The following is a 26,385-nucleotide window of genomic DNA, read 5'->3' as shown; positions in this document are numbered from 1 at the left end:
AGTTACTGCGTTTTGGCTTTGTAGGAAGAGTGAGTTCACAGCACCAGTTCCAATTCCATAGTTGGGTGAATAAGAAAAAAATATATGTTTTTATTATTTATATGTTAAGTTCACACTACAATCATCCCAGATTTTTTAAACACCTCTCTATCAAGTATTTAAGATACTTTTCAGATGCATTTTATACCTACATTTCACTGTTTTGCCCTTGTCCCTGACCCAGACTTTATAGCTTCTACTATGTTTTTCTATGAGAAAACATAAATAATTATATATTATATAATGTTACCTACTAGAGAAAGAGTCAATAAAATAAAATCTACATCAATATTCATTGTGAGTATGCCCTTTATATTGTTTTTTACACAAAAATATACCTGTCCTTTGGTCATTTCCACCACTGAGGGCAAATTCATCATTATTAAAGTTTTTCCAAGAGAATGTTAATTTAGTTACCATGGAAACGTATTGTGACACTGAAGCACATGGCTGCAGCAGACAGTTGTTCCAGATGTGATGTCCAGAAGTTGAAGAAAAACCTAGGTAAATATTGCTTGTGTAGAGAATATTTTTATTGTCCGTCATTTCCAAACAGGCTATAATTTCTTTGATTTGTCGTAGAATTAATATATATATATTTTTTTTTATGTATTTAATGTAAACTATTTGCTAGCTAACCCACTACCTGGACTAGCTGGCGGGTATCTACTGGTAACTATTTGCAACTGTGGATAGTTGTTTCACGCCTGAGAGTACCTGTAATTACGCCAGCTAGCTGCCTACAATGGTTACATACAATAATGCCTACCATTCAGCTGTTTTTATAACCTCATTGTCTGAAGCGTTAACGTTAGGTAGTAAGTGGCTACTGTGCTTGAAATTTAGCTAGCTTGTTGCTACCTGGATAGCTACTAAACAATGGCTGGAACGACCTAGCGAGGAGTCAATTCAGTGGCTAGCTTTGCACTTGGCTAGCTAACAGTAGCTGCTAGGGGTAAGTTATAACCTACATTTGTGTTTTGTTTTTACATACTGGTAGCCAGAGTCGTTCAAGGGAATTCGGGACATGGGTGACTAGTTAACGTTAGCTTGGCTCTCTCTGTGTGTTCGTGCCGTGGGAGGAGGGGTTTCTTCTTTGTCTGAAAGCAATGGCTAGCTAGTATGCTAACTATTCTAGCTAACTAACTGGCTGAATAAGTTGACGACGGACTCGCTCAAGCTGTCGGGACTAACCCACAACGTTAGACACGGACACGAATGATCTGCTTGGCGTGTTGACACACTGGTGGTTTGTTGTGGCCGAGTATTGGTGCTAAACCGTGTTGTTGGAGTCCGGCATGCTAGTTGGCTGTGGCGTCATATGACTAGGTGCCATGGACGATTTTCACGGAAGAATACTGTACCAAGTTAGCTAGCTGAATAAACTAAGTTAGTCTATTCCTAGAAAACATTGAACCGCTGTAGTTTACAACAATTATAGTTTCTGAGGTGGAAGTTGGGAGAGTTATATTTGGCTGTTTCAGTGAAACGTAAGTGAGGGAGGCCCCGCTCTCTCCTTTCCCAGATGTTTAGTTCATTTCATTCCGATCTCCTTTGCATTATTGTAGCCATTTTCTGTAGCCTGTCAACTATGCCTCTGTCTATCCCTGTTCTCTCCTCTCCGCACAGACTTTACAAACGCCTGACACCGCGTGGCTGCTGCCTCTCTAACCTGGTGGTCCCTGCACGCACCACCCACGTGGAGTTCCAGGTCTCAGGCAGCCTCTGGAACTGCCATTCTGCTGCCAACAAGGCAGAGTTCATCTCAGCCTATGCTACCCTCCAGTCCCTCGACTTCTTGGCGCTGACGGAAACATGGATTATCACTGAAAACACTGCTACTCCTACTGCTCTCTCCTCGTCTGACCATGTGTTCTCGCATACCCCGAGAGCATCTGGTCAGCGGGGTGGTGGCACAGGAATCCTCATCTCTCCCAAGTGGACATTCTCTCTTTTTCCCCTGACCCATCTGTCTATCTCCTCATTTGAATTCCATGCTGTCACAGTCACTAGCCCATTCAAGCTTAACATCCTTGTCATTTATCGCCCTCCAGGTTCCCTTGGAGAGTTCATCAATGAGCTTGACGCCTTAATAAGTTCCTTTCCTGAGGTTGGCTCACCCCTCACAGTTCTGGGTGACTTCAACCTCCCTACGTCTACCTTTGACTAATTTATCTCTGCCTCCTTCTTTCCACTCCTCTCCTCTTTTGACCTCACCCTCTCACCGTCCCCCCCTACTCACAAGGCAGGCAATACGCTTGACCTCATCTTTACTAGATGCTGTTCTTCTACTAATCTCACTGCAACTCCCCTCCATGTCTCCGACCACTACTTTGTATCCTTTTCTCTCACGCTCTCCTCCAACACTACTCACTCTGCCCCTACTCAGATGGTAATGCGCTGTCGCAACCTTCGCTCTCTCTCTCCTGCTACTCTCTCCTCTTCCATCCTATCATCTCTTCCCTCTGCTCAATCCTTCTCCCTCCAATCTCCTGATTCTGCCTCCTCAATCCTCCTCTCCTCCCTTTCTGCATCCTTTGACTCTCTATGTCCCCTATCCTCCCGGCCGGCTCGGTCCTCACCTCCTGCTCCGTGGCTTGATGACTCATTGCGAGCTCACAGAACAGGGCTCCGGGCAGCCGAGCGGAAATGGAGGAAAACTAGACTCCCTGCGGACCTGGCATCTTTTCACTCCCTCCTCTCTACATTTTCTTCATCTGTTTCTGCTGCTAAAGCCACTTTCTACCACTCTAAATTCCAAGCATCTGCCTCTAACCCTAGGAAGCTCTTTGCCACCTTCTCCTCCCTGCTGAATCCTCCTCCCCCTCCTCCCTCTCTGTGGATGACTTCGTCAACCATTTTGAAAAGAAGATTGACGACATCCGATCCTCGTTTGTTAAGTCAAATGACACTACTGGTCTTGCTCACACTGCCCTACCCTATGCTTTGACTTATTTCTCCCCTCTCTCTCCAGATAAAATCTTGCGACTTGTGACGGCCGGCCGCCCAACAACCTGCCCGCTTGACCCTATCCCCTCCTCTCTTCTCCAGACCATCTCCGGTGACCTTCTCCCTTACCTCACCTCGCTCATCAACTCATCCTTGACCGCTGGCTATGTCCCTTCCGTCTTCAAGAGAGCAAGAGTTGCACCCCTTCTCAAAAAAACAACACTCGATCACTCTGATGTCAACAACTACAGACCAGTATCCCTTCTTTCTTTTCTCTCCAAAACTCTTGAGTGTGCCATCTTTAGCCAACTCTCTTGCTATCTCTCGCAGAATGACCTTCTTGATCCAAACCAGTCAGGTTTCAAGACTGGTCATTCAACTGAGACTGCTCTTCTCTGTGTCACGGAGGCTCTCCGCACTGCTAAAGCTAACTCTCTCTCCTCTGCTCTTGTCCTTCTAGACCTGTCTGCTGCCTTTGATACTGTGAACCATCAGATCCTCCTCTCCACCCTCCCTCCGGCGCGGCTCACTCTTGCATTGCGTCCTACCTGACCGGTCGCTCCTACCAAGTGGCGTGGCGAGAATCTGTCTCCGCACCACGTGCTCTCACCACTGGTGTCCCCCAGGGCTCAGTTCTAGGCCCTCTCCTATTCTCGCTATACACCAAGTCACTTGGCTCTGTCATATCCTCACATGGCCTCTCCTATCATTGCTACGCAGACGACACACAACTCATCTTCACCTTTCCCCCTTCTGATAACCAGGTGGCGAATCGCATCTCTGCATGTCTGGCAGACATATCAGTGTGGATGACGGATCACCACCTCAAGCTGAACCTCGGCAAGACGGAGCTGCTCTTCCTCCCGGGGAAGGACTGCCCATTCCATGATCTCGCCATCACGGTTGACAACTCTGTTGTGTCCTCCTCCCAGAGTGCGAAGAGCCTTGGCGTGACCCTGGACAACACCCTGTCGTTCCCCGCTAACATCAAAGCGGTGACCCGATCCTGTAGGTTCATGCTCTACAACATTCGGAGAGTACGACCCTGCCTTACACAGGAAGCAGCACAGGTCCTAATCCAGGCACTTGTCATCTCCCGTCTGGATTACTGCAACTCGCTGTTGGCTGGGCTCCCTGCCTGTGCCATTAAACCCCTACAATTCATCCAGAATGCCGCAGCCCGTCTGGTGTTCAACCTTCCCAAGTTCTCTCACGTCACCCCGCTCCTCCGCACACTCCACTGGCTTCCAGTTGAAGCTCGCATCTGCTACAAGACCATGGTGCTTGCCTACGGAGCTGTGAGGGGAACGGCACCTCCGTACCTTCAGGCTCTGATCAGTCCCTACACCCAAACGAGGGCATTGCGTTCATCCACCTCTGGCCTGCTGGCCCCCCTACCTCTGCGGAAGCACAGTTCCCGCTCAGCCCAGTCAAAACTGTTCGCTGCTCTGGCACCCCAATGGTGGAACAAGCTCCCTCACGACGCCAGGACAGCGGAGTCACTCACCACCTTCCGGAGACACTTGAAACCCCACCTCTTTAAGGAATACCTGGGATAGGATAAAGTAATCCTTCTACCCCCCCTCACCCCACCCCCCAAAAAAATAAAAAACATAAATAAAAAAATAAACATATTGTAAAGTGGTTATCCCACTGGCTATAAGGTGAATGCACCAATTTGTAAGTCGCTCTGGATAAGAGTGTCTGCTAAATGACGTAAATGTAAATGTATTTGTAATACTAGCCAAAGCATGCTAAGCAGTCTGTCATTTTTCTCAAAAAAACTGTAGAAGCGTCATTTCCATCACAAACTTAACTGTGGTGGAAATGACAGAATGTGGTGGAAATGGCAAAAATCCATTATGATATTATTTTTAACTTTAGGCTTATTTAATCATGTTTTAAATTCATTTAATCTAGAAAATGCTCCAAGGTGTGCACGTTGAAAATGTAAGTAATATTTTTCTTTGTTTTTAGAAGATGCCACATAAAACAGCACAGAGGTCACAGACATATAGAATAAAAAAATATATATCCTATACGATACCAGGAACATCTGCAAAAAGACAGGGAGAGATAATGGAAGAAAAAAAGAGAAGGGAGAAGTGAAATCTATCTCTGAGTTTACAAAGCGAGAACAAAGAAGCAAGAGAAGGCAATGGAAATGCAACCGACGGAATAGAAGACAGACTTTAAAGAGAACAGTTGCAATGGAGACCTACCTATCAGGCAACACACCACCTCAGTTACCAGATGGCTTGCAGCCAGAACATGAGGCCAACATACCTGCCTCTAACTTACCTGCCCCTGATGCACGCCCTGATACCCCTTCCTCATCGTCTGCAACAGGAATGAGAAGTCGAATACTTGCTGGAAGGAAAAAGGTTGGAAGAGGTCGCTCAAAAACATACAGAGATCTTTGCATGACAAATGTCAAACTTCATAAAGCTTTACGGAAAGCTGAGAAATACAAAAAAAATATATGATCAACCGATGAAGAAAATGGAGAGACAACATTCCCCAAAGACAAAACAGCAAATGAAGGGAATTTCGAAGAACTTCAGAAAGATTTTGTTGTTTCAAAATGCCATCATTGCAGAATTAAAGCAAAAGTATCAAAAAATGTGCAGTGTCAATGACAAACAAGTGGCTGGCTTCAAAAACGCTCAGAGGCAACATCCTGAGAAAGCAAGGCCTGGTGAAAACCGAAACAGAGAATTTGGATTTACAGCAAAAGCAATGAGGGCAAATAAAAACAGGACCACAAGTCTTCAATACTCCAGGAAAAAGCAGTGTAACAGAATTAGCACAGCCACAGAAGAAAAAAAACACTAGCTTCTACGAACGTGATGACAACAGTAGCGCAACAACAGGGAAAAAGGACACACAAACTTCTTGAATGGCAAAATTCAGAACCTTTATCAGAAGTTTAAGAGGGAATATTCAAAATCAAAATCAGATCAAAATGTCCTACTATGAATTCTGCAAAATATGTCCTTTTGGGGTGGTCAAGCTAACAGTCCAGGATAGGGACACATGCCTCTGCAAAACCCACGGCAACCTACAGTTCATGGCGGACAAACTACAGTACCACAAAGTGATCAGCTGCAGCAACATTGAGAACCTTATTGAGTCTTTGTGCTGTGAGAACCTGAAGAAAGAGTGCATGTACACAGAGTGCTCCCTTTGCCAAGCAAACAACCTTAAAATATCTGACTTTGATGCTGGTGAGCAGACAAGCTGAAGAGAGAGAGAAGAAAAACAAAGAGGGAAACATGGACAAGTTCACTGTACATTTGCCAGTAAAAGAAAAGGTGTGTGGCACACTGCAGATTCTACTGGAGGACTTCTCCAAAGGATTGAAAGAGAAGTTGAGGAAACACTTGTACAACATTCGACAACAATACTCCAAACTGAGAGAATTAAAAGAGAATCTGCGGAAAGAGGAGATGATCGTGCATATTGACTTGGCAGGGAACTACCTGTGTAAATACACCAGTGAAATCCAGGCAGTTCACTCTGGTGATTCTCACAAGCAGGTGACCCTCCACACCTGTGTTGGATATACCACAAATGATACAGTTTCTATTTGCTCACTGAGCTCTTCTATGCGGATGACCCCTCTGCTATCTGGGCCCATCTCTCAAAAACACTGGCCTACTTCGTTGAGCTCTACCCATCGGCTACTTTTGGAATCTTACTTTGTCTTATATTAATTAAATGTTTAACAATGGTTGTTCAAAATGTTTGCAATAAAATATTGTTTTCATGTTTTTTTTTTGTTTTTTTTTACATAGATGTCATTTCCACCACACCTTGTAATTTCCAACACAATCAAATTTTTGAGGTAAATTAGTATATTATGTATAATTTACATTGACTGATATGTTTTAGATAGGGAAATCATATGGTTGTTATCATAATCTCACAAAAAGGTTGGATGGAAATATCTTATTTTTCATGACAAATAAATGTTTTCAGCTGTCACAAAGGCAAGTTTATACATTCAGGCGCCATGTTGAATTATTAATATTAGGAAAACCTTAAAAATCACTTAAAATAATATTCAATACAAGTTAATGTACAAATGTATAATACATGTGTTATAAATTAATTGTATGATATTTCATTTTCAACTAAAATTGATGTTTAATGACGTGATGGAAATGGCATTTGTCTATGGCTGTCTGAGAAAAATGACAAAAATATATAAATTCCTGAATAGTACGATCGCAGCCATTATCAGATATTGTTTCTAGACAAATCAAAGACAATTATAATACTGGTAAAATGGTGTTTCAATAAGTTTTAATTTCTGAAAGCTTGCAGGGCCAAAGTGCCCGAAGTTGCAGAATCACCCATTTACAATGTGCAGGTAGATATGTATAGGGGTGTGGTAACTAGGCATTAGGATATATGATAAACAGTGTAGCAGCAGTGTACAGTCGTGGCCAAAAATATTGGCACCCTAGCACTTTTTTCAAATAATGCACAATTTCTTCCAGAAAACTGTTGAAATTAAAAGATATTTTGGTGTCCACATTAGTATATCTTCAGTGTGCAGTTGAACAAAACAACAAAATCTGAATAATTTACTAAATCTTAACTTATTCCACAAAGAAATCCTAAAATGGCCCGGACAATATTATTGGCACCTTCTAGAAGAAGTTAGAAATAATCAGATTTCAAGCAGGTGTTTCTCCTTTACTTTGGAATTGAACTCACCTGTGGTGAGTTGCAGGTGCCTGCAATATAAAAATCACTAATTCAACCAGTTTGAATAGAGAAAAGGACTCATTCTCCTGTTTTGTGTCACTGTGTGTACTGCAATGAGCATGGAGAAAAGACACGATTGCATCGAAGGATTGTAGCCAAGCATGGACAATCTCAAGGCTACAAGTACATCTCCAGATACCTTGATGTTCCTGTTTCCACCGTGCGTAATATTATCTAGAAGTTTAAGGCCCATGCCACTGCAGCCAACCTCCCTGGACGTGGCTGCAAGAGAAAACTTGATGGAAGATTGCATCGAAGGATTGTTCGAACGGTGGAGAAAGCACCTCGGTCAACTGCCACACAGATTCAAGCTGATCTTCAGACACAAGGTACGACAGTTTCAACCCGCACCATCCGTCGCCAACTCAATGAAAGGGGGTTATATGGTAGGAGAACCAGGAGGACCCCACTGCTGAGAGAAAGACATAAGAAAGCCTGATTGCAATTTGCCAAAACACACCTGGACATGCCAAAATCCTTCTGAGAGAATGTCCTGTGGACAAATGAGACCAATTAGAGCTTTTTGGTAAAGCAGACCATTTCTATGTTTACAGAAAACAAAATGAAGCCTTCAAAGAAAAGAACACCTTCCCTACAGTCAAACATGGAGGAGGTTCAGTGATGTTTTGGGGTTGCTTTGCAGACTCTGGTACTGGGTGCCTTGAACGTGTGCATGGCATCATGAAATCAGGAGAATAACAAGGCATTTTGGAGTGCAATGTCGGACCCAGTCTCAGAAAGCTGGGTCTCCGTCAAAGGTCATGGGTCTTCCAGCAGGACAATGACCCCAAACACACTTCAAAAAGCACCCAGGAATGGTTCAAGACAAAACGCTGGACTGTTCTGAAGTGGCCAGCAATGAGTCCAGATCTAAATCCTATTGAAAACTTGCGGAGAGATCTGAAAACAGCAGTTGGGAGAAGACACCTGTCACGCCCTGGCTCTGGGGTGTGGATTTTCTATGTTTAGTTTTCATTGTTTTTTGTTGTAGATCGTTTAGTTTCTATGTTGGCCAGGGTGGTTCCCAATCAGAGACAGCTGTAGCTCGTTGTCTCTGATTGGGGACCATACTTAGGCAGCCTTGTGGCATGTTAGGTTGTGGGATCTTGTTCCGTTAAGGTTTTGTGTTCACCTAGGACTTCACGTTTCGTTTGTTGTTTTGTTTGTGTTAAGTACTGAATAAAGTATGTACGTTTATCACGCTGCGCCTTGGTCCGCTTCATCAGTCAACGATCGTGACAGAAGATCCCACCACCAGAGGACCAAGCAGCGTGCCCAGGAGGAGAAGAGGGCGATGGCTCAGGTGGGCAAATGGTGGTCATGGGAGGAGATATTCGCGGGCAGAGGGCCATGGGCAAAGGTGTATGCCCAGGCAGGAGAGGAGACTGTGGAGGCGCGCTACAGAGAGGAGCAGCGGCAACACAGAGGGTACCGGCCGAGGAGGAAGCCCGAGAGACTGCCCCAAGAAAAAAAAATTTGGGGGCTAAAAGGGTGGTTGGCGGAGCCACGTACGTCCTGTGCTAGCACCACGCACGTGTCGTGCTAAGGTGGGCATGCAGCCAGGACGGAGTGTGCCGGCTCAACGCTCGTGGCCTCCAGTACCCCTCCTCGGTCCCGGATATCCTGCGCCAGTGCCACGTGCTGTAGTGCCAGTACGAGTGCACAGCCCTGTACGTCCTGTGCTGATGCCTCACACAGATTGTGTGGAAATAGGCATTCAGCCAGGACGGGTTGTGTCAGCTCTCCGCTCCAGACCTCCAGTCCGCCTCCACAGTCCGGCCCGGCCCGTTCCGGCTCCCCGCACCAAGCCAATGGTGCGTGTTCCCAGTCCAGCCCGGCCTGTTCATGCTCCCCGCACCAAGCCAGTGGTGCGCGTCGCCAGCCCGGTCCGGCCTGCTCCTGTCCCTCGTACCAAGCCAGTGGTGCGCGTCGCCAGCCCGGTCCGGCATGTTCCTGCTCCCCGCACCAAGCCAGTGGTGCGCGTCGCCAGCCCGGTCCGGCATGTTCCTGCTCCCCGCACCAAGCCAGTGGTGCGCGTCGCCAGCCCGGTCCGGCCTGTTCCTGCTCCCCGCACCAAGCCAGTGGTGCGCGTCGCCAACCCGGTCCGGCCAGTTCCTGCTCCCCGCACCAAGCCAGTGGTGCGCGTCTTCAGTCCGGCACGGCCCGTGCCTGTTCCACCGGTGCCTGATCCGGCACCGGTCAGCTGCTCCACTCCGGAGCCAGAGTAATCCGCTCCACCGGTGTCCAGCTCCGGCCAGCGGGACCAGACCAGGGGCACAACGGTGGGGTAGAGAGAGAGTGGTGGTCACGCCCGGAGCCGGATCCGCCTCCGAGGCGGAATGCCCACCCGGCCCCCTTTGGGGGGGGTACTGTCACGCCCTGGCTCTGGGGACTCTTAATTGTTGAGCCAGGGTGTGGATTTTCTATGTTTAGTTTTCATTGGTTTTTGTTCTAGATCGTTTAGTTTCTATGTTGGCCAGGGTGGTTCCCAATCAGAGACAGCTGTAGCTCGTTGTCTCTGATTGGGGACCATACTTAGGCAGCCTTGTGGCATGTTAGGTTGTGGGATCTTGTTCCGTTAAGGTTTTGTGTTCACCTAGGACTTCACGTTTCGTTTGTTGTTTTGTTCGTGTTAAGTACTGAATAAAGTATGTACGTTTATCACGCTGCGCCTTGGTCCGCTTCATCAGTCAACGATCGTGACAACACCTTTCAAATCTGGGAGAACTGGAGCAGTTTGCACAAGAAGAGTGGGCCAAACTGCCAGTACAGAGGTGCAGGAAGCTCATCGATGACTATAGGTAGCGCTTGATTGCAGTTATTTTGACCAAAGGCTGTGCTACCAAATATTAAGTCTAGGGTATCAATAATTTTGTCAATGCCATTTCTATTTATTTTCTGATTTAAATGGAAATATTACGTTCTGAAACAAAAACAAAGGTTCTGTAATATTAACAGTGAAATAAAAAATAGACTTATTTTTAGGGAAAATTGTGAATTCCATGAAATCAGGGCAAGGGTGGCATTATTTTTGGCCACGACTGTATATAATGATTATGTGGTGTGTGAGTGTGTGTGTGTGTGTGTGTGTGTGTGAGAGAGTTGGAGTGTCAGTGTACGTGAGTGTGTAGAGTCCTGTGAGTGTGCATAAAGTGCCAAAATACAAATAAAATACAAGGGTCACTCAGATAGTCCGTGTAGCCAATTTTTTTGTTGCTATTTAGCAGTCTTATGGCTTGGGGACAGAAGCTGTTCAGGAGCCTGTTAGTGTAAGACTTGAATCACCGGTATCGCTTGCCGTGCGGAAGCAGAGAACAGTCTATGGAGTTTCAATTTTCCAGGCCTTCCTTTCACACCGCCTGATATAGAGGTCCTTGACTTGGAAGAGTTGCAGTGTTGGATGACCTTAGCCAGCTTGCTAACATAAATAGCATTCCTCTCTGTTTGTGTCAGGTTGCTGAGTAGGCTAAATGAAGTGAAAGGTAAACTAAGAAGAAAAAAAATACAACAACATATAGCTGGCTCTCTCGCTCTCTGCTACTTCTCAATTTTTGAAGAAATGAATTTGTTCAAAACTGTTCAACTATTGTCTTTCTCTCTCGTTGAGTCAACTACTGACCACACCTTATAAACTGCAGTGCTAGCTAGCTGTAGCTTATGCATTCAGTACTAGATTAATTATCTGATCCTTTGATTGGATGGACAAGATGTTCATTCATACTGCAAGAGCTCTGATAAGATGGAGGATGTCCTCCGGAAGTTGTCATAATTACTGTGTAAGTCTATGGAACGGGTGAGAACCACAAGCCTCCTAGGTTTAGTATTGAAGTCAAAGTACCCAGAGGAGAACGGAAAATAGCTGTCCTCCGGCTACACCATGGTACTACCCTAGAGGGTGCTGTTGAGGCTACTGTAGACCGTTATTCCAAAACAGTGTGTTTTAATCAGTTATTTGGTGATATATTTAGAATAGTTTTAACTAAAAAGGATAACTGAAATTCACTGAGTAGGATGGTCCTCCCCTTCCTCTGAGGAGCTCCACTGGTTCCAATGTCCCATGTTCACAAAGTGTCTCAGAGTAGGGGAGCTGAACTAAGACCAGTTTTTCATATTGCATAATTAATTAGATTACATGGACTCACACTATATGAATACGGGCCAATATCTGTATTCCCTGACAGAAATTTAGGAAATTACAGGGCTAAGCTCACCATGGCTAAATTTAACTGGGCAGCAATAAGCATAAAACATTATGTTTAAATGTCAATGGTATGGAGACAATTCTGGACACAATGTGCTAGCTAGCATTTCAACCGCTCAAAGAATGGCCCTTGCATGCAGCCACTAAAACTATGATTCACATTTCACAAAATAATGTAGGCCTACTACTGTCAAGTTTGTTGTGACAAACATGCTTAATCAGCAAAACTGTTCTGTCCATAAACAACTTCCCAAACATCTGCTGTTGCTGTTTAATGGGGAAGGTTTTCATAGCTAAGTGAAAATGTATCATGTTAAAGAGGGGAGAGAAATATGAAAAGCTGCAGGAATCTCTGCTATGTATGTTCAAGAGAAATCCTCACGCATACAGAATCTCTCTCGCGCTACAGGAATCTATTCATTTGAGTAATTTATTTTGAAAAACTGTTATATTGCGAATGTTTAGAATTATGGCAGAGACAGAATTTGTTCAAGTGAAATCATCACGCAAACAGAATCCTCTCACTCTAAAGGGGAATGTTTGACTTGAATAATACATTTTTAGGCCTAATCACTGCAATATTGTGAATGTTCAGAGCTATGGCCGAGAAAGAATTGGACATCAGCACACTAGAATGACAACAGCCCTGAGTGACAGCCATGTGTTTTCCTCTTTCATCTGCCCCTCCATCACCAAATTAGGCCTACTCTCCCAGGTCCCAAACACACAGAAGCTCTGTTGAGACAGCCTGTACCAGCCACCCTCACAGCTGAGACAACAACGTGGAGGCCTACATCTTACCACCACCACCACTAGGGTTGCATAGGGAGGGTATATTACTGGAAACTTTCAAGGATTTATGAATTATTTCACAAGACATCTATTGGCCCTTTTGGGTACTTCAGATGATCACAGCTGTCTGTAATAATCTCTGGCCCTCTGTGCCATTATCACATGTAAAATACATGAAATTATTAAATAAGATGATAAAAAAATATATAGAATGACAAAGCTGTAAAACATTATCCTAACTATAAACCATCAATTTAGTGAATACAATTGGTGTTTAATATGAGGGTTTCATCATGAAATATCCTTAATATATATTTTTTAACAAAATTGTATTTATTTTACTATGTCAATATTTATTTGTTGTCAATGTTTTGGCGTCAAACTGATGGCAGTTAGTTGGAAGAGTTGCATAGTTAATAAAAAAGAATGCCATTGATTAAATACTTCATAAAATTCATTCATTATCTTTTCTCTTGAACCATACGGTCTATCGACTAGAAACTCATGGACAATATGGACACTGATATAATAAATTAATACTATATATTAATAAATTTATTATCCAAGTATAAATTACCAAAGTTACGATAGATTGCCATAGATTCAGTTAATTACCAAAATTACTGAACATTACGGTAACTTTGGTAAATTACCGGTAGCTTTGCAACCCTAACCACCACCCCCTGTAATGGTCACGCACACATACACACATGCACAAGTACTCATTAGTGTTCGGCACAATCGTTATATTTGTTTAATCTTTAATTTCCTGAGAGCTAAATGACATGAGCAAGCTGCCTTTTGGAGCTCAAAGTCCTGATTAAACATTGCTCTTATTAAAGATGAGTGTGATTAAGAAAATACAAAAACTGAGAAGCAGAAGTAATAAAGCGGTACATTCTTGTCCAAGTTTACTTTTTGCGTAAGCCTCTCAATTAAATGTGGTTTATATCAATTGGATTTTGGTCTGAAGAGCAAAACCACCGCCTGCTGTGCGAGCTCTTTGAAGGAAAGGTCGGCGGCCATGTTGCTCAGTCTCTGGCTGGATGCTACGCCAGATCTGATGAGATGACAGGAACATCAATGAAGTGCATTCCAATTACTTGGGGATCTGTATATGTGCAGGGCGTTATCATCAACTGAGCCATAGTATAGATAGATGGTCCATGCAACTGAAAATATCAGTGTGAGTAAGATATGTTTAGTCCTCCAAAGGTGAGGTAATCACCTTCAACTCCACATGAGCAAGACGTGACTTAGCCTATCAAACAGGATAACGTCATCATCATATAACACATATACTTTGAATTACAATGGCATGATAACATACTTTGTAGCAGGGTTGGGGTCACTCCATTTCAATTCAGAAAATAAACCAAATTCCAATTCCAAAATGTCCTAATTGAAAAGCATTGAAGTGAATTGGAATTTCAGTGTACTTCCTGAATTCACTGGAATTGAAATGGAATTGACCCTAACCCTGCTATGTAGTACAGTAAAATATAACAAATATAAGATAGTTACACTGTATAGGTAGGCCTAGTGAAGTAAGATTGCCCACAACTGCTGACAAAGACGAGTCAGCAAACTGGGTACGGGTAGGGCTAGGTTCACCACCTGTAGCCTACATTATAGAATGAAAAATACAACACTGAAAAAAAGTTCAGTTTGCTTTGGATACGGTCTCTGCTTTTCAGACTAGTGGTTAGCGCAGCCAGGGCAGTGTGCTTGGGCCCACTCTGTACTGACTCTTACTTTCCTCTGACCAGCTGGCCGATGTGTCAGAGTGTGGCTGAGCTCGTAGGGCTCCTGCCAACTGGTGGCAGGCGAGGGAGTCAGTAGAGAGGAGCAGCTGAGGCAGTTTAGCCTAGCCACCTCAGAGAGTACAAGGCAAAGACATGCTAGTGTGATTAACACTGGCCACAACAGACAGCTCTGTCTGGCAGCTGGCTGTCTCCTTCAGCTCAGCAGATAGAGCTATAGCTAGAGCTGGGAGCCGCAAAAGGGATGAGTCCAGCCCACACAGCCTGAGCCTTCACAGTCAGTTTCCCTGGGCTCTGATCACTGCATTGAGAGAGAGGGAAATGGTGGGATGTGAGAGTTGTACTCCCCAGACAGTACAGTAGGAAGGTAAAGGTAAAACTTTACTATAGAAAGTAAGTGGTCTCTGTGCTGGGAAGTGAGACATCAGAGGAATAGAGCTTGAGGATGCTGCTGTGAGGAATGAAATGCTGAAGTGATGTAGGTATGTAGCTGTAGCGCTCCCCAAAGACAGAGTGCTAAATCTCAGAGGGAAGACAGTACACTGAAACATTAGATTCTCTTCATGTGGTTCCAGTCTGCCAGAGGGACGAGATAGGGCCCGCAGTTCAGCTTCGCTCCATCTCCAACTCATTAAACGCATAACATCTTCAATGCATCAGAGTTAGGACTTTTAAATATATGGGCCACTACGTATCTTTAGACGCAGTTGAAAGCCCCTTGCCAAAAGCCCCTTGCCAATAATTAATGATAGACGAAAGGCATATAGGCCTATATTACAGGTTGTCACACAGATAAGAATACTCTAACTCTGAAAATGTCTCAAGGACAAATTGATTTGGCAGTAGAAGCAAAAGTGAAATGTCAATGTCATGTTTCAATGTGATATTACGAAGTGAAATATCTCCCATGCTGGCCATACCAATTTCCTAAGTGCTTCTTCAAGAGTTCTCCTTTAAAAACCCATCTTGTACCCTTATGGTTGCTGCTGACTGCACCTCCTAGCTGTTAAGAAGTTAACAGGAAGAACCCTCCATTAAACCAGCGTATATCCTCAAAGAGAATACCAATTAATCCAGACAAGTTTAATTTTACAACTACATAATCCACTGAGCTCCCGGTGCCATGAGCCTCAAATCCATTAATGTCAGTGAGGCCGGCTGGCAATGTGACCTTTTAAATCAAGTGTTCACATCAAAGCCCAGAGGCCAAAGCTAACCAGTATCCCACTTCCGGAATGCCGGACCATAAAAAAGTGTACTTAGAAGGGATCAAAAAGGACAATTCCAAACAGCAGATTTGGATGAGGTGGAGTAGTGGTAGGAGTAAAGGAGGGAGAAGGTGTGAATTAGCAAATGGTGTGTTTGTGGGCCCTGGCAATGTTGGGCTCCTAGAGGCAGCCTAATGATTGTGGTCTGTCTGGCACGGGGGCCAAGTTCCCTGACTCCTTTTAAGTTGCCTCCAGGCCACAGCTACGGTGTTATGAGGAACATATGCTCAGCTATCATGTAATTATACAATTATCAAAGATTTTTCTCCCACTAATTTCCATGACATATCTCTCTGTGGACTTTTGATATGCTTTTGTAAAGCATTTATTGCTGTCATTCTCTTTACAGGGAAGGGGGGGGGGTGCCTTGAATGTTTGCTGGTCTCTCTGTGATGTTTACATGAGAGCAAATTCTTCAGAAATGCTCTACTGGTTAATGCTGTCTCAATGGTGGCTATTTCTGAGGTCATTGCCTGGGGAAGGGGGGGAGGAGGAACAATTCCAAACACAGCAGCAAGCAATAATTCCTCTCATATCCAATTCTGATATAAAAGCTCACATTTGTGCATAAGTCAGATTTGAATGTGCCATGAGGAAATTATCACATTTCTGCAAATTAAAAGGGAATTTCGACTCCACTATATCAGACCAGACGGGAGATTTAAGCATTATTTCTCTGTCCAATACCATTTGGGAGCATAATGCAATCTTTATTCACACCAGAACAGACGGTTCATTTAATACTTTATGTGCAATATGTTACAATCGAGGCACGGAGAGCACTTCATATTCTGCAGTATACCCGTTCTGATTAGCATGGCCGTTTCCAGGACTACTGTGTTACTAACCTCATTCCAGGCCCCTCCTTGACGAGCGCTGACTTTACAAACAAATTTACATTTACATTTTCGTCATTTAGCAGACGCTCTTATCCAGAGCGACTTACAAATTGGTGCATTCACCTTATGATAGCCAGTGGGACAACCACTTTACAATATTATAATTTTTTTGGGGGGTGGGGTAAGGGTGGGTAGAAGGATTACTTTATCCTATCCCAGGTATTCCTTAAAGAGGTGGGGTTTCAAGTGTCTCCGGAAGGTGGTGAGTGACTCCGCTGTCCTAGCGTCGTGAGGGAGCTTGTTCCACCATTGGGGTGCCAGAGCAGCGAACAGTTTTGACTGGGCTGAGCGGGAACTGTGCTTCCGCAGAGGTAGGGGGGCCAGCAGGCCAGAGGTGGATGAACGCAATGCCCTTGTTTGGGTGTAGGGACTGATCAGAGCCTGAAGGTACGGAGGTGCCAGCTCCGTAGGCAAGCACCATGGTCTTGTAGCAGATGCGAGCTTCAACTGGAAGCCAGTGGAGTGTGCGGAGGAGCGGGGTGACGTGAGAGAACTTGGGAAGGTTGAACACCAGACGGGCTGCGGCGTTCTGGATGAGTTGTAGGGGTTTAATGGCACAGGCAGGGAGCCCAGCCAACAGCGAGTTGCAGTAATCCAGACGGGAGATGACAAGTGCCTGGCTTAGGACCTGTGCCGCTTCCTGTGTAAGGCAGGGTCGTACTCTCTGAATGTTGTAGAGCATGAACCTACAGGATCGGGTCACCGCCTTGATGTTAGCGGAGAACGACAGGGTGTTGTCCAGGGTCACGCCAAGGCTCCTTGCACTCTGGGAGGAGGACACAATGGAGTTGTCAACCGTGATGGCGAGATCATGGAACGGGCAGTCCTTCCCCGGGAGGAAGAGCAGCTCCGTCTTGCCGAGGTTCAGCTTGAGGTGGTGATCCGTCATCCACACTGATGTCTGCCAGACATGCAGAGATGCGATTCACCATCTATATCTAGCTACTGCCAGAGGTCCTGCTGGCTATTTAGTGAGTGACCCCATCTATAAAGACAGCAGAGTAACCGAATGACCACCACTAATGGCCACCACCAAGTAATCAAAGGCTGAGGCAGCTCATCTGTCCTTCCCTGAATAGAGGAGAGGAGTGGCTGACTTTTATTGTTCAAGCATGGGAAAGGGAGAGAGACCTGCTTTTGCTTGATGGATAGCGTCTAACTGGGGAAAGAGCTGGGAAAAAGGGTGATGTAGCTTATTCCCACCATTCACATCCTACAGCTCAGCTACTGCAAGCAGTCCTGTGTGTGTTCGCCTCTGGTGGTGACTGACTGGGCTGACACACAATGAAAGTCTTGTAATCAGAGAGTGATTCATAACATGTTAGACAGGTTTCAATACCTCTACTGGAAATATTACATTGGCCTACAACATCGCTATTCAATATCGTAAACGTAACATGGATAACATCATAGTAATCCTAGCGGGAGACTACTGTACTGTACTGCTCTGTGATTCACTACCTCGACAGCAGGGATCATCAACTAGACTCAGCAGCGGGACGATTTTTTCTTGAGCAGATAGTCAGGGGGACGCAACATAATTACAAATAATTTGTAGACTGCAAAACAGACATAACTTTTAACATAATCATTTCAAACATTGTTTACATTTGTATACGATCAAATACAGTGCCTTTGGAAAGTATTCAGACCCCTTGACTTTTTACACATTTTGTTACGTTCCAGCCTTATTCTTAAATTGATTTAATTGTTTTTTATTCCCTCATCAATCTACACACAATACCCCATAATGACAAAGCAAAAACAGGTTATTAGAAATGTTAGCCAAAATAAAAAAAAATAAAAAACAGAAATATTACATTTACATAAGTATTCAGACCCTTTACTCAGTACTTTGTTGAAGCACCCTTGGCAGCGATTACAGCATCTAGTCTTCTTGGGTATGACGCTACAAGCTTGGCACACCTGTATTTGGGGAGTTTCTCTCATTATTTTCTGCAGATCCTCTCAAACTCTGTCAGGTTGGATGGGGAGCATTGCTGCACAGCTATTTTCAGGTCTCTCCAGAGAGGTTCGATCGGGTTCAAGTCCGGGCTCTGGCTGGGCCACTTAAGGACATTCAGAGACTTATCCCGAAGCCACTCCTGCATTGTCTTGGCTGTGTGCTTAAGGTCATTGTCCTGTTGGAAGGTGAACCTTCGCCCCAGTCTGAGTGCTCTGGAGCAGGTTTTCATCAAGAATCTCTCTGTACTTTGCCCCGTTCATCTTTGCCTCGATCCTGACTAGTCTCCCAGTCCCTGCCACTGAAAAACATCCCCACAGCATGATGCTGCCACCACCATGCTTCACCGTAGGGATTGTGCCAGGTTTCCTCCAGACGTGACGCTTGGCATTCAGGCCAAAGAGTTCAATCCAAGGCCCGTCTCTCCCGATTGCTCAGTTTGGCCGAGCGGCCAGCTCTAGGAAGAGTCTTGGTGGTTCCAAACTTCTTCCATTTAAGAATGATTGAGGCCACTGTGTTCTTGGGGAACTTCAATGCTGCAGACATTGTTTGGTACCCTTCCCCAGATCTGTGCCTCGACACAATCCTGTCTCAAAGCTCTACGGACAATTCCTTTGACCTCATGGCTTGGTTTTTGCTCTGACATGTACTGTCAACTGTGGGACCTTACAGTGGGGAAAAAAGTATTTAGTCAGCCACCAATTGTGCAAGTTCTCCCACTTAAAAAGATGAGAGAGGCCTGTAATTTTCATCATAGGTACACGTCAACTATGACAGACAAAATGAGGAGAAATAAAATCCAGAAAATCACATTGTAGGATTTTTATGAATTTATTTGCAAATTATGGTGGAAAATAAGTATTTGGTCAATAACAAAAGTTTCTCAATACTTTGTTATATACCCTTTGTTGGCAATGACACAGGTCAAACGTTTTCTGTAAGTCTTCACAAGGTTTTCACACACTGTTACTGGTATTTTGGCCCATTCCTCCATGCAGATCTCCTCTAGAGCAGTGATGTTTTGGGGCTGTCGCTGGGCAACACAGACTTTCAACTCCCTCCAAAGATTTTCTATGGGGTTGAGATCTGGAGACTGGCTAGGCCACTCCAGGACCTTGAAATGCTTCTTACGAAGCCACTCCTTCATTGCCCGGGCGGTGTGTTTGGGATCATTGTCATGCTGAAAGACCCAGCCACGTTTCATCTTCAATCCCCTTGCTGATGGAAGGAGGTTTTCACTCAAAATCTCACGATACATGGCCCCATTCATTCTTTCCTTTACACGGATCAGTTGTCCTGGTCCCTTTGCAGAAAAACAGACCCAAAGCATGATGTTTCCACCCCCATGCTTCACAGTAGGTATGGTGTTCTTTGGATGCAACTCAGCATTCTTTGTCCTCCAAACACGACGAGTTGAGTTTTTACCAAAAAGTTCTATTTTGGTTTCATCTGACCATATGACATTCTCCCAATCCTCTTCTGGATCATCCAAATGCACTCTAGCAAACTTCAGACGGGCCTGGACATGTACTGGCTTAAGCAGGGGGACACGTCTGGCACTGCAGGATTTGAGTCCCTGGCGGCGTAGTGTGTTACTGATGGTAGGCTTTGTTACTTTGGTCCCAGCTCTCTGCAGGTCATTCACTAGGTCCCCCCGTGTGGTTCTGGGATTTTTGCTCACCGTTCTTGTTATCATTTTGACCCCACAGGGTGAGATCTTGCGTGGAGCCCCAGATCGAGGGAGATTATCAGTGGTCTTGTATGTCTTCCATTTCCTAATAATTGCTCCCACAGTTGATTTCTTCAAACCAAGCTGCTTACCTATTGCAGATTCAGTCTTCCCAGCCTGGTGCAGGTCTACAATTTTGTTTCTGGTGTCCTTTGACAGCTCTTTGGTCTTGGCAATAGTGGAGTTTGGAGTGTGACTGTTTGAGGTTGTGGACAGGTGTCTTTTATACTGATAACAAGTTCAAACAGGTGCCATTAATACAGGTAACGAGTGGAGGACAGAGGAGCCTCTTAAAGAAGAAGTTACAGGTCTGTGAGAGCCAGAAATCTTGCTTGTTTGTAGGTGACCAAATACTTATTTTCCACCATAATTTGCTAATAAATTCATCAAAAATCCTACAATGTGATTTTCTGGAATTTTTTTAATCAATTTGTCTGTCATAGTTGACGTGTACATATGATGAAAATGACAGGCCTCTCTCATCTTTTTAAGTGGGAGAACATGCACAATTGGTGGCTGACTAAATACTTTTTTCCCCCACTGTATATATATATAAAAACATGGGGGATTGAAAGTGATGCAGACAATTACATTGATGGAAGTTACAATCTATCTGCAATATTAAGCTGATCTATCCCCTAAAAAAAAAGACAAAAAAAGAAAAGAAAAAAGAGGCAAGCAGCAGCCTGCTCTAAAGGAGATCCCGTAAAAAGAAGAGCAAATTGACTCAACTGCATGAAACAGCCCCTGGACAAGGCAAGTATGAGCAGGGCCGTCAGAAGATACTTAACTACTGTACTGCTATATATTACCTATTATGCTACTTAGCTACAACGGTTCCTTCCTATAGTAGGAGAGTCTAGACCAGAGAACATTAGCCTGTCATGTTTATAAAAAAGATAGATCCTGGTCTGTTTGCTAGAGGTGAGTCAGAAAGGAATTAACACTGCTGAGTGACTCACACAAAAAAATGAATTCCCCGTAATGGAAAATGGTTAATAATCCAAAAGGTTACATGGGCAAGCCAGTACAACACCTGCATCCTGATGGGGATGTCAAACTGACAATAATAGTGGTGTCAAATAGTATACCAGTTCAGAATGTGGTGGTCCTCTGTAGCTCAATTGGTAGAGCATGGCGCTTGTAACGCCAGGGTAGTGGGTTCGATCCCCGGGACCACCCATACGTGAAAATGTATGCACACATGACTGTAAGTCGCTTTGGATAAAAGCGTCTGCTAAATGGCATATCATCATCATCATATCATCAGAATCCACCAGCATGGTTCTGACCGCAATGATAAGGCCTTTGTGTGTGATGGGGAGGTATCTATTCTAAAACTGTTCATTACCCTAGCCCCCTTTCTAGTCCAACCTTTTTCATGTTGAAACAGAGACTGGTAAATACTGAAAAATATTGACAACTTGGAGCCATGGTGCTTATACGTGTCTGTGTGTGTGTGTGTGTGTGTGTGTACGCACTATGCCTATACCCTGAGCCTCAAGCAAATTACTCACCAAAGACAAATGGTCAATGACAGTGACAGTGGCAGGGACACCAGTTTATGACCATATACAGTATGTTCAAACTGCTTGCTCACTACAAATGTTGGCTCAGATGATGCAATGTTTGTGAACAGCGAGTAAAATGTAGGACTAAACAATTCATAGATGGCCATAAACCCATACAAATAATGGAGACAGGTTAAGACAGGTCTATGTGTGAAATACGCTAGCCTGAGGGAAACATGTTGTTGCACAATGGTCAAAGTGACCATACCGTGGTTGCAGCAGTTCAGTCGTAACTCAACATACCTGGCTCCTTCTTGCTCCCTTTCCCTCCGTCTCTGTTCTTCTTCAGCACTGCTTTGAACATGATTCTTGGAATCTTCTCACTCTCCCCCTGCAAAAACACAACCATTTTACACTCAGAGAGAGCAGAACAGGTAGAGAGTGAGTGAGCGAGTCTACAGAAACTTTACACGCTGACAATAATGCATCCGGCATTTCATACACTCCTCTCCTGACACTCCTCTCCTGACACGCTCCCAATCCAGCAGGTCATCTCTAGAGGGCTGGCCGCAGAAAGAATGCTCTAATATTTAAACAGAACGGTCTGCTATCTTGTTATGCAGGAAAACAGTCTGTCAGATTCTCCACATTCCACATCTAAATTGATGCTAGCCGGCTGAACTTGGGCCTTCTCCCTCACTTTTCACAAAATTCTAACATTTGGATATATTCACTGAATCTTTCGAATCTCAAATCAAATCAAATCAAATTTTATTGGTCACATGCGCCGAATACAACAGGTTCAGACATTACAGTGAAATGCTTACTTACAGCCCTTAACCAACAGTGCATTTATTTTAAACAAAAAAAGTAAAAAATAAAACAACAACAAAAAAAAGTGTTGAGAAAAAAAAGAGCAGAAGTAAAATAAAATAACAGTAGGGAGGCTATATATACAGGGGGGTACCGTTGCAGAGTCAATGTGCGGGGGCACCGGCTAGTTGAGGTAGTTGAGGTAATATGTACATGTGGGTAGAGTTAAAGTGACTATGCATAAATACTTAACAGAGTAGCAGCAGCGTAAAAAGGATGGGGTGGGGGGGCAGTGCAAATAGTCCGGGTAGCCATGATTAGCTGTTCAGGAGTCTTATGGCTTGGGGGTAGAAGCTGTTGAGAAGTCTTTTGGACCTAGACTTGGCACTCCGGTACCGCTTGCCGTGCGGTAGCAGAGAGAACAGTCTATGACTAGGGTGGCTGGAGTCTTTGACAATTTTGAGGGCCTTCTGAGTCAAGAGGCACGTGTGCTGGTAACTTGAAGGAATATAGCTAGGTAAAAAGACCTTGGTGAGTTGCATTTTGTTGTGATTTATGTTCTGCGATTCAAACATCTATTAATTTAAAAGTGTTATTACAGTTAGAGTTCTGGTTGACCATTTTCTCGCATTCACAGTACAATGCAGCCCCAAATTAGAGCCAAAACTATTAACAACCCTGATTTAGTTAACACCTCATATATTGTTTTTCTTCACTCTTCACTCCCTAATAGCTGAATACATGGTGCTGAATTTGGCACTCTACTTATAGAACCAGCACATTATTCACCCTGCCAAATATGGCCGTCTTTTTGCACACAGGACATAGGCTGCAAGGACCCAGAATGTGGGCCCTCAGTGAGCTAGCATGGGGCCCGGGGGCTCCACTTAGATCTCCACTGGCTCCTGGAGATGTGGAGGAAAAAACTATAGATTTTCATTAGCAGGGAGGTCTTCCGAGACGCATTGATCCAAGCCCTCAGATGAGATGGTGTGCACTGGCCCTCTTCTGGACAGACTGATGGGGGGGGGGGGGTGAAGGAAAAGCAGCCAACAAGTGCTCAGCATATGTGGGAACTCCTTCAAGACTGTTGGAAAAGCTTTCCAGGTGAAGCTGGTTGAGCAAATGCCAAGAGTGTGCAAAGCTGTCATCAAGGCAAAGGGTGGCTATTTGAAGAATCTCAAATATAACATATATTTTGATTTGTTTAACACTTTTATGGTTACTACGTGATTCCATATGTGTTATTTCATAGTTTTGATGTCTTCACTATTATTCTACAATATAGAAAATAGTAAAAAATAAAGAAAAACCATTGAATGAGTAGGTGTTCTAAAACGTTTGATCGGTAGTGTACTTCCATTCATTTTTTCAACTGGTACCGGGGGACCTTCAGACGAGTCTTGTGAGGCCTGTAGGCATCCTGGAGCAAAACAACTAGGACTGTCCCCGACCCAAAAAAATCTTGGTTGACCAAGAGTTGTCGAAATATATTGATTGCAAAAAAATAAAATAATGTATTTTTCCATATTTAGACACATCATATGTGTTTTATTCAAATCAACCATATGCACTGAGCTTCTCCGATGGTTTAAGCACATTGTTTGATGAAATAATTAAGACACACAAATGACTGATCGCAATTGATTGGATTGTGCTGGGCCGGCTCAGACTTGCTGCACTGTGTCAGAAAATATATATGTTTATCGCGCTGTCCGTTTTGCTGAACAGCGGCGGAGAAGATGGCTGCTGTTTTACAGCCCTCTAACCTCTGCACCGGTACCCCCCTGTATTTATAGCCTCCCTACTGTTATTTTATTTTACTTCTGCTCTTTTTTTTCTCAACACTTTTTTTGTTGTTGTTTTATTTTTACTTTTTTTGTTAAAAATAAATGCACTGTTGGTTAAGGGCTGTAAGTAAGCATTTCACTGTAATGTCTGCACCTGTTGTATTCGGCGCATGTGACCAATAACATTTTATTTGATTTGATTTGATTTGAAGCTGCAACATAACTACAGCCATTTCTAACTGAAAAGTTCAGTTACCGAAATCCCTCATTTATTTAGGAAAAACATTCCCTATTCCTTCAACCGCTGCTCTCGTTACGTGACACATGTATGCATCGCCTATAGCATATCATAATCCCATCAATAAATTGGTTATAACAAACTCTGAACATCGTAACAGCAAAATGGATGCAGAGGACGTGACAAATAAACTCGAAACGGGGGAATGTTAACTGGTTGCTCAGGAGGTAACGTGGAAGTCAGATGTGTGGAATAAATTTGTCTAGTTGTGGAAAATACTGGAGATCAAGAAAAATAAGGTAAGGAGCAAGTGCGCGTGCATATTATGTGTGCCAAACACGTGCTGTTAGAAAAAAAAAATGTCTGACTGTTTGGAACAATGTAAACAACACTAAATGAATTATAAGCGTACAAGAGACTGTTGTTACATTTTTTTGCTAAGCCTTTATTACAGCAAAGACTAAAAACATTCGCATTCATTGGTGAATGCAACTTCCGAAACGGAACGGTTTATTTATTGTTTACGCTAAATATTAAAGGGTTGCTTTGTTATTTTATTTTAAAACTAAAATGCTTGATTGCATTTCAAATCATGAATGACTCGTATGCTGTGTGATGACATGAACAAATGAATGATTGATTGATACAGTATCCTATATAAGTATTGAAATATAGGCATAAGTAAGTTATGGTATTAAGACTAAACAGGATGCGCTCTTAGGCCTACAGCTCGATGGTGGTTATACAAGGCTGCTATACTAAGCCTACTAATGATAATGACATGACTTATTATTATAATGATGATCATAATAATAATAATAGTAATAATAACAATAAGAAGGAGATCAAGAAAAAGGAGGGTTATTATTATTATTCTAAATATAATTTTTCTGACAATTTGGAACAGTGTAAATAATACCAGAGACCTAATTAAGTTGGGATTTCCTCTCTTCTCACTTTTATTAGACAACAAAGCAAGGGCTGTTTTCTCGTCTCCTCATTCTGCTGCTGCCTCCGCTGCATTGTTCTGAATGATAGAGAGAGAGAGAGTGTGTTCATGCCTTTGCTTAGTGTTTCCCCTATATTAATTAAGCAGCGGCGGTGGATTAGTGGATTCGGCTATTTCAGCCACAACCGTTGCTGAAAGGTGTATAAAATCGAGCCCACAGCCGTGCAATCTCCATACAGAAACATTGGCAGTAGAATAGCCTTACTGAAGAGCTCAGTGACTTTCAACGTGGCACCGTCATAGGATGCCACCTTTCCAAAAAGTCAGTTCGTAATATTGCTGCCCTGCTAGAGCTGCCCCGGTCAACTGTAAGTGATGTTATTATGAAGTGGAAACGTCTAGGAGCAACAATGGCTCAGCCGTGAGTGGTAGGCCACACAAGCTCACAGAACGTGATCCCAGAGTGCTGAAGCGCGTAGCGCGTAAAAATCGTCTGTCATCGGTTGCAACACTCACTACCGAGTTCCAAACTGCCTCTGGAAGCAACGTCAGTACAAGAACTGTTCGTCAGGAGCTTCATGAAATGGGTTTCCATGGCTGAGCTGCTGCACACCAACCTAAGATCACCATTCGCAATGCCAAGCGTCAGCTGGAGTGGTGTAAAACCCATCGCCATTGGACTCTGCAGCAGTGGAAACGCATTCT

At 43.9% G+C, this 26,385-nt stretch overlaps 1 protein-coding gene across 1 annotated transcript in view; it reads right to left on the bottom strand.

Moving 5' to 3' along the window:
• LOC311144136 (protein TANC1-like) overlaps positions 1-26,385 on the bottom strand; it is a 294,875-nt gene that overhangs the window by 229,805 nt on the left and 38,685 nt on the right. Inside the window, exon 3 of the mRNA XM_084180127.1 lies at positions 22,194-22,281. Coding sequence (XP_084036253.1) covers positions 22,194-22,254 — 61 coding nt within the window. The 5' untranslated portion in view covers positions 22,255-22,281. The remainder of the gene's footprint in view (positions 1-22,193; positions 22,282-26,385) is intronic.

The sequence above is a fragment of the Coregonus lavaretus genome (genome assembly GCF_964263955.1).
Source record: "Coregonus lavaretus genome assembly, chromosome: 16".
Taxonomy (NCBI): Eukaryota; Metazoa; Chordata; class Actinopteri; order Salmoniformes; family Salmonidae; genus Coregonus; species Coregonus lavaretus.
Note: the sequence above shows the minus strand (reverse complement) of the source record. Positions and strands in the feature narration are given on the sequence as shown.